General features: G+C 37.7%; 1 protein-coding gene across 1 annotated transcript; it reads left to right on the forward strand.

The window, feature by feature from the left end:
- Positions 1-3,673: 3,673 nt before the first annotated feature.
- LOC143858253 (uncharacterized) lies at positions 3,674-9,162 on the forward strand. The gene is made up of 2 exons (XM_077368910.1): positions 3,674-4,880; positions 9,128-9,162. Exons 1-2 carry the CDS (start codon positions 3,674-3,676, stop codon positions 9,160-9,162), a joined length of 1,242 nt encoding a protein of 413 aa, XP_077225025.1.
- Positions 9,163-9,653: the final 491 nt, after the last annotated feature.

A 9,653-nucleotide genomic window follows, 5' to 3' on the forward strand; every position in this document is an offset into this window, starting at 1 on the left:
ATCACAAGGTCTGCATGGATTTGATGACGTCAATGTGCATGGAAATAGTAGCAAAGACAATGACCGAATATACAAGACAAGAAAAGGAATGACATGCTATATTTGGATGGGTTGGATGACATGTATATGCATATGCATATAGGGGGCAACAAGAGATTTGTATTAGAATCCATCAATTGAACAGCTAGGGTCATTGGATGTAAATAATTTGATAACCATGTCTAATATGTGATGAACCGATTTTTGGACGTGAGATTCAATGCTTTGGAAATGAGATGTGAATTAGAAACCATCTCTTGTTAAAAAGGAAGCAGCCACAATGAGACAAAATTCATTATATACAGTGGAAAATGACATATGCGGTTGAGATTCAAATTAGCAATTACTAAAATAGAAGGTTATCTCATCGGTTTTGGAAGGTAGTGGACGTAGGCAATCTTTTTTGGCAGCCTTCTTTCTTTCTATGGTGGGTCTCACGTTTGATTAATCTGAACCATCCATTTGATATGGCAAGTAATCCAAATATAGCAAGTGGGTCCCACGTTACTGTTTTGTTCGGTGGATTCACAAGGACTCACGCATCTTGCTGTGTCAACATGGTTTCGTTATTAGTATGTGGAAAAAGAAGAAGAAGGAATTGATATCACCACACCATCTTTTCAATAACAGTAATCCAATCTTCACTTTCCATAGAGATGCTTTTAAAAGATTGGATATCATGGTCTATGTTAGGACATAGTTTTCTCACGTTTTGGCATTTTCTATGCATTCCACGTGCAGTCTTATTTCAGTAAGAAATTTTGGGCAACTATGGTGAAAATGGCACTTCGTCAAATTTGAGAAACGAGAGAGAGAAAAAAAAAAAAAAAAATAGCAAGTCATCTTCAATATATTGAGGACTTAAAAAGAAAAGAAAAGGGAGTTCTCTCTCACAGGCTCGAATTCTCTCTCTATCAAGCCTCTCCTCCAATTTTCATTTTTTTATGCTTTCTTTTCCTTTTGAATTGTCTCAACTTTTCTCTCTACATCCTCACTTTCTCTCCACTACTCTCAAGCTCTCTCCCTTAGGTTTTCTTGTTCTTTTCTTTTTCTTTTTCTTTTCAACTCTCAATCCAAGGCATCATCACCACCATTCAAACTCAAGGTGACATTAAAGCTTGAAGGAGGAAGATGCAACCAAAGTTGGAGGAGAAAAAGACTAAGTTCTATTTAATTTTTGTTATTTATTTTAAGTTCAATTTGATGTAATTTTGTTTCAATTCAAGTTAGTGAAGAAGTAATTAGTTTTTGTTTAATTTTCTTTCAAGTTCTATATGGCAATTCTTCTCCCATCTATCTCGTTTATTTTTGTTTTTCTTCCCTTCTTCATGAGTAACTAAATCCTATTTACTTAGGGTTTAGTTGAAACCATGGGGAAGGAGAAATAATTACAATTAAATCAATCTACTCAATTGAAAAATTGTGTAGGAGTTTATGTTTGGAAAATCCCAATCATTCATGCCATTGGCTTTCCCCTTTCGTATGAATGATTGTTGATTAACAAATATAAAGTTCTATATAATCAATGTAAATTGGAGAGTGGATTTGATTAATTACTTATAAGGAATGACATCCCTTTGATCTTATTCCTTATTGACTAGTTAATCGAATTTTCAACCCAATTCAAGAGTTGTTTTAATTAATCAATTTAATCCGAACCCATGGTGGATTCTAACCCTAAGTAATCTTTTATATTGAATTAAGGTTTTTACACTATTCTAAATTACTTTTGCAATTTTTCAATTTACTTAAGCCCTTAGAATTTAGTTTTCTAATTAAATTAGATAAGTAGTTAATAGAGATCATTAAAATTTGGTACACTTTGCCTAAATTAGGATTTTAAATCAAAAAGATCTTAGTTAAATTTGATTCTTAGATTGAATAGAATATACGCTTATATATAGTGTTGACTCCGAGGTCTAAGTCCACGGAAATCCTGAGTCCATTCCAGGCAACATTATATCATAGCTAGTATTCTAATCGGTACAAGAATAGGATTGACAACTAGATTTCTCTTCCTTGAGTTCGACCCGTATTTACACGATCCGTGCACTTGCGGTTATTTAATTTCTCAAACAAGTTTTTGGCGCCGCTGCCGGGGAAGAGAGTTGCATTATAATCTTAATTATTCGAAGTGTTAGATTAGTAGTTGTTTTTAGTTTAGTTATATTTTTATTGGTTTCTTTGCTATCCATCTCTCTTACTTTGTTTTCCTGTGTTTATGAGTGAAGGTTGGGTGCGGAACTCGGCCAATCGACTAGAAAGAGCAAACCGGTTAGAGACGGCGGAAGACATCGCACCAAATCCAAATCAAGTAGTCATGGCGGAAGAACAAGAGCCGCCCAAGAGTTTGCGCGATCGCTTCTATCCGGCCCGAACCGCGCAACCTTCTTGCATTAGATTGCCGGTTGCACAGGGCAATAATTTTGAGCTAAAATCGCAATTTATTTCTTTGCTTCCTCGTTTTCATGGCCTCCCTTCGGAGGATGCTTATTTATTTTTGCGTGAGTTTGAAGATGTATGTGCTTTGATTAAGTTGCAACAACTTACCGATGATGCGGTAAAGTTGCGGTTTATTACGTTTTCACTCAAGGATGGAGCCAAAAAGTGGCTCTATGGCTTACCAACGAACTCCATCACCACTTGGGAGGAGTTCGCCGTCGCTTTCCTAAAAAAGTTTTTTCCATTACATAAAACTAATAAGCTTAGGAACGATATTTTACAATTCAAACAAAAGCCATTAGAGTCATTTTCTAAGTTTATGGAGAGGTTGAAAGACCTACTCCAAGAGTGTCCTCACCATGGAATTGATTTGTGGCACTTATGCCAAATTGTTTATGAGGGCATAGATTACCAAACAAAGCAACTTCTTGAATCCATGTGTCCTAACGGTTTTACATCTTTCACGGATGAGGCCGCGGCATGGAACTTCTTACTTGATTTGGCAGAAAAAACAAGAGAGTGGGAATCCACTCAAGACGGTGAGAAAGCCACTTCAAGTAAGGGATTTCTAATAGAGGGTGCCGTGGCAAAAGAGGCCCATCTTGATAGCCTAATCAAAAGGCTAGAAGCAATAGTTGTCAAAGGACCTTCACAGGTCCATCAAATTGAACATAGTGTTCCTATGTGCAATTGGTGTCAAGCCACGGACCATGTCATGGAAGAGTGCCCAACTCTTGCTAAAATTGGTAATTCTAATGAAAATGCAAGTGCCATGTTTTTAAATAATCCATATAGTAGCACTTATAATCCGGGATGGAGGAATCATCCTAACTTTTCTTGGAATCAAGGGAATTATCAAGGAGGGCCATCAAATTTCCAAGGTCAAGGCCAATTTGTCCAACCTAGGCCCACCTTCCCTTCTATGCATGTTCGACCACCCCTAACCACACCTCCACCTTTTCAAAACCCAATTTTAAATAATGTTTCAAATCAGCAACCACCGGGTTTTCAAAAACAAGGGGAGTCGGCACGCATAGCTTCCTTAGAAAAGAGCATAGAACTTCTCACTAGCACTTTCATGACAAGCCAACACAATATGGAGAAGCAAATCTCCCAACTTGCCATGGCTTTGCATGAAAGGGAAAAGGGGAAGATGCCAAGTCAACCCGTTCCTAATCCAAGGAACGTGAATATGAATGTGAATCAACAGGTACCGCAAAATCAGTTGAATGTCATTCAACCAATTCTGCCGCTGCAAGAGCCCTCCAATGAATGTAATGTCGTATATGCTTTAAGGAGTGGTAAAGATTACCACAATGAGGAGGTCAGATCTGAACCTTCTATAGATCCACAAGATACATCCAAAGAGGTAGGAAAAGACTCCCCTGCAACAGGGTCGATTGTGGAACCCAAACAGGTAAGTGAAGAGCAGGCAGTTTCTCCACCTGCAAAGGAGTATGTGCCTAAAGCTCCTTTTCCAAGGAGACTTGCTAATAATAAAAAGGTGGATGCCATGGATAAAATATTAAATGTGTTTAAACAAGTGCAAATTAATATTCCTTTATTAGATGCGATTTCCCAAGTCCCTACTTATGCCAAAGTGTTGAAAGATTTGTGCACACAAAAGCGCACAACTAATGTGCCCAAGAAGGCTTTCTTGGCCGCAAATATAAGTTCCATTTTATCTCAACAGATGGTGGCTAAGTATAAGGACCCGGGATGTCCCACTATTTCTTGCACTATTGGTAACACTAAAATTGAGCATGCTCTTTTAGATTTGGGTGCTAGTGTGAACCTCTTGCCATTTTCTGTATATATGCAATTAGGACTAGGAGACCTCAAACCAACCACCGTCACTCTCCAATTGGCGGATAGATCCATAAAGACACCTAAAGGGATGGTTGAGGATGTGTTAATTAAAGTAGGAGATTTTCTTTTTCCAGTCGATTTTATCGTGTTAGATACGGAACCTGTTGCTAATATCAAGGATCAAATCCCTATCATTCTTGGGAGGCCTTTCCTTGCTACTAGCAATGCTCTCATTAACTGTAGAAATGGCCTAATGAAACTCTCCTTTGGTAATACTTCAGTAGATTTTAATGTTTTTAGATTAGGTAAGCAACCCAATTTTCATGAAGATATTAATATGTTGCATGCCTTTCCTGAAGATGTTATGACTAATTTTGAAATCAACTTTGATGCAGGTTATCAAGAATGCTTGGATGCACTAGGAGATGATGGAGGAGATGATTTCTTTTCCAAAGCTTTTGCCATTCAAAACGTAGAGCCGGTGGGACCACTAGCCACATCGCTTCCAAAGCTTTCCATTGAAGAGGCCCCACAGCTAGACTTGAAGCCGCTTCCCTCTACTTTACGTTATGCTTTTCTTGGTGATAATTGTACTTTGCCTGTAATAATTGCTGCGGATCTAACCTCCACTCAAGAGGAGGAACTCATTAAATTGCTAAAAGATAACAAGGAAGCCATAGGTTGGACAATGGCCGACATCAAAGGAATTAGCCCGTCGATTGTGCAACACCACATCAACCTCATTGAGGGTTCCAAACCTTCAAGGGAACCTCAAAGAAGGGCTAATCCTGTGATGAAGGAAGCCATCCAAAAAGAAATTTTAAAATGGTTAGATAACGGGATCATATATCCCATATCGGATAGCCAATGGGTGAGTCCCGTTCAAGTAGTGCCTAAGAAGTCGGGAGTCACAGTTATACAATCCGCCACCAATGAACTCATTCCTACTCGTATTCAAACGGGGTGGCGGGTTTGTATTGACTACCGAAAGCTTAATGCCACTACTTGGAAGGATCACTTTCCTTTGCCTTTTATTGATCAAATGTTAGAAAGGTTAGCGGGTCGTGAGTATTATTGCTTTCTTGATGGATATTCCGGTTATAACCAAATTCCCATAGCTCCTGAAGATCAAGAGAAAACGACCTTCACATGCCCCTTTGGAACGTTTGCTTATAGACGCATGCCTTTTGGGTTATGCAATGCACCGGCAACTTTCCAAAGATGCATGATGAGTATCTTTTCTGACATGGTGGAGACCTTCTTAGAGGTTTTTATGGATGATTTTTCTATTCATGGCTCCACCTATGCCGAATGTTTACATCACTTAAAATTGGTCTTAGAAAGGAGTAGAGAAAAGAACCTTGTCCTCAATTGGGAAAAGTGTCATTTTATGGTAAAAGAGGGCATCGTTCTAGGACATGTGATTTCTAAAGAGGGAATTAAGGTTGATAGAGCCAAGGTGGATCTCATTGTCCATCTTCCACCGCCCAAAAGTGTGAAGGATATTCGATCATTTTTAGGCCATGCGGGCTTTTACCGGCGTTTTATAAAAGATTTTTCTAAAAATGCTAGGCCTCTAACCAACTTGTTAGCAAAAGATCAAAAATTTGAGTTTTCCAAAGAATGCTTCGATTCTTTTGAGTGTTTAAAAAATGAGTTAACTACGGCTCCCATCATTCAAGCACCAAATTGGGCCGAACCGTTTGAAATTATGTGTGATGCTTCTGACTTTGCCATAGGAGCCGTTTTGGGCCAAAGATTCAATAAATTACCGCATGTCATCTATTATGCAAGTAGGACTCTCAATGATGCACAACTCAACTACACCACTACGGAAAAAGAATTTCTAGCGGTTGTGTTTGCATTAGAAAAATTTAGGTCCTACTTGATTGGATCGCATGTGATAATTTATACCGACCATTCGGCAATCAAGTATCTCGTTGGAAAGAAGGATGCTAAAGCTCGCCTCATTCGGTGGGTTTTACTTCTTCAGGAGTTTGATTTGGAGATTAGAGATAAAAAGGGTACGGAAAACTTGGTTGCCGATCACTTGTCTAGACTTCCTAATGCAAAGAATGACGAAGGTCCAATTAATGAAAACTTCCCTGATGAGCAATTGTTTGCTATTTCTAGTGAGCCATGGTATGCAGATATTGTGAATTACTTGGTTACAGGTGCTACACCGGATCATTGGTCCAACCAAGACAAATACCGGTTTCACTCACAGGTAAAGTATTTCTTTTGGGATGATCCCTATTTGTTCAAAACTTGTTCCGATCAAATTGTCCGACGATGTGTGTCCGATCATGAGCACCAATCGATTCTATCTTTTTGCCATGATCAAGCCTGTGGTGGCCACTTTAGTGCAAAGAAAACTGCGCACAAAGTTTTACAGTGTGGTTTCTATTGGCCAAGTCTTTTTAGGGATGCTTTTGATTTTTGTAAGGCATGTAGATCTTGTCAGTCATTAGGTAGAGTTACTAAGAGAAATATGATGCCCCTCAACCCAATCTTAGTAGTAGAAATCTTCGATGTGTGGGGTATTGATTTTATGGGTCCGTTTCCAAATTCATTTGGGAATTTGTATATTTTACTTGCAGTAGATTATGTTTCAAAATGGATTGAAGCCATTGCTTGCAAATCCAATGACCACAAGGTGGTGGTCAAGTTTTTGAAAGAAAACATCCTCTCGCGCTTTGGTACTCCTCGTGCGATCATTAGTGATAGGGGTAAACACTTTTGTAATAGACCTTTTGAAGCTCTTATGAAGAAATATGGTATTACTCATAAGTTGTCTACACCTTATCACCCACAAACGAGTGGCCAAGTGGAGGTTTCAAATAGGCAAATTAAGCAAATTTTGGAAAAGACAGTGAATCCAAACCGCAAAGATTGGTCCATTAGATTAGTGGATGCCTTGTGGGCTCATAGGACGGCATTCAAGACTGATCTTGGTCAGTCTCCTTACCGCCTTGTGTATGGCAAAGCTTGTCACCTCCCGGTTGAATTGGAACATAAAGCTTTTTGGGCTATTAAGAAACTAAACTTTGATTTGTCTTCTGCAGGTGTTCAAAGGCGATTACAACTTTCTGAATTGGAGGAGTTGCGCAATGAAGCGTACGAGAATGCAAAGATCTATAAAGAGAAGACAAAAGCTTTTCATGACAAACATATTTTGAGAAAATCGTTTCAAGAGGGCGAAAAAGTACTTCTCTACAATTCAAGATTGCATATCTTTCCAGGTAAGTTAAGATCCCGTTGGGATGGACCATACATTGTTAATAAAGTTTTCTCCCATGGTGCGGTCGAGATTCTAAATCCAAGCAATGGTGAGATTTTTAAAGTTAATGGTCAAAGATTAAAGCCATTTATTGAGTTTTCAAAGCCGGATATGGAAGAGGTCATGGATCTCCATGAACCTTCCTATTCGAATCATGCCTAAACAAATACGGTACGTACCCTCCTTTCTATTTTTTAGTCCTCATATTTTTCTTTCTATTTTTAATGCCTTGAGGACAATGCATAAATCGAGTATGGGGGGCTTTTAAAAACGTTCATTTTCTATTCTTTTCTATGGTTTAAAGTTAGAAATTTTTTTTTCCTTTTGTTTTTGGTATTTTTCTCAAATTAGAAAGAACTTGGTATTTTTAAAAAAGAAAGTTGTTTTCCTATTTTAAGAAAGAAAGTTAGTGGATATTTTAATTTTGGAATTTGAAAAATTAGAAAGAATACTTTCCTTTCTTAGTTTTGTTTGCTTTTGGAATCTTTCTTTTAAAAGGATTTGAATAAGAAATAGAAATAGAAACTTGCTTTTTATATGGTATGGATAAAAAGGAAAGAAAGGTTGAAACAAAAGAAAGAAAGAATGATTTTTTAGAAAGTTTGCTTCTTGATTATAGTTTTGATTTGTAGCCTTTTTGACTTGAGCTATTAAGTCTGAAGGGTTTTTATGCCTAGTTCCTTAAAGCCAACTGGCTTGAGAGCAACTGACTGAAAACTCCATACATGGGTCAATTAGAAAGCTTAATGAATCAAAGCATTGCACATAATCAACGGTAAAGCTTGAACTCATATGCATCAATGTCTATGACATATGCAAATCAAAGATTAGTCGGACACTGCTTAGTAGCCTGGGTGTCTGGTGCATGCCCTGCATGTCATTCACGCCAAAAGCAGTAGAGGATTACAAAAAAAAAAATGAGTTCTATTCTTAGAAACTATGGGAAAAGTTGAAAGAATGGTGGACCATATAAATTTGTAAGTTTTCTACGAAGTTTCCGAATCAAATTTCTTTTATGGTACGATTACAATAGAAGCAAAGTTAAGGGAGAAAAGTAGGACAAATTCAAAAGAGGATTCCTTGATTAAAATATTTTTCTAATTTTTCCAACTTAGGATAGGATGCAACGTTTAAGTATGGAGGTATTCCTGTTCTTCTCTTTTGAGCAATTTATCAAAGAAACAGGATTAGAAATTTTTGGCTTTACTCTATAGTAAGATTTGAAAAGAAAAGTTTATTTTTAGAATTTTGTGTGTATATTCACTGCAAACACTCACGAGACACAGCTCGTCCACTAGGGTAACCTAGGGGTTTAAAGGCTTGTTGCACGTGCTAAGTGCAATCGTGATTCCTACGAAAGTGAGTTAGGATTTTATTTTTATTTAGTTTTTGTGTTTGTTTTAAGTTTTTCTTTTTGTTTCCTTGAGGACAAGCAAAGCTTAAGTATGGGGGAATCTGATGAGCACATTTATGTGTGAATTGTAGGTAGAAAAATCATATAATTCTCTCATTTAAAGCGGTGCTACTAATGTATTTTTCTTGTTTTTGGTGTTTCAGGGTTATTTATGGATTATCGTGAAAAATGGAGCTAAAACGATGAAATTCCAAAGAAAGATTCAAAAGTGGAAACAACTATTGGATCAACACCATTGTGGGTCATCATTTGAAGGGTTCGGATTATTTTACGATCCACCAATTGGTTGGTTCAAAATAGCCTTGGGAAGTCATTTTAGGAGTGCATCTAATTTAAATGCCCACAAGACGAATGCTTCGAATCATCCATTTGACGGCTCGTGAAACGGACGGTTTAGATCATTATATGGCAATGGGTTAGGGGCGCTAATAATTACCCTACAAATGAGTGGTTTGGATCACCCTACAGAGAGGATTTGAGGAGCACGAATTGCTCATTTTGTAGCCCATCATTTGAACAAGTTGGATCATGCCATGATGAGGGCCATATATAAAGTAGGGATGAAAAATGGCTGAATATATTATTTCCCTATTGAGGTGCAAGTGGGACCCGCCCTTGCCTCTAAAAAAAATCGATTTCCTAATCTAAGAATGGGTTGCACCCTTTATT

This window comes from Tasmannia lanceolata, unplaced genomic scaffold, assembly GCF_043159265.1.
Source record: "Tasmannia lanceolata isolate RefF3 unplaced genomic scaffold, GAP_Taslan_0.1 ptg000025l, whole genome shotgun sequence".
NCBI lineage: Eukaryota > Viridiplantae > Streptophyta > Magnoliopsida > Canellales > Winteraceae > Tasmannia > Tasmannia lanceolata.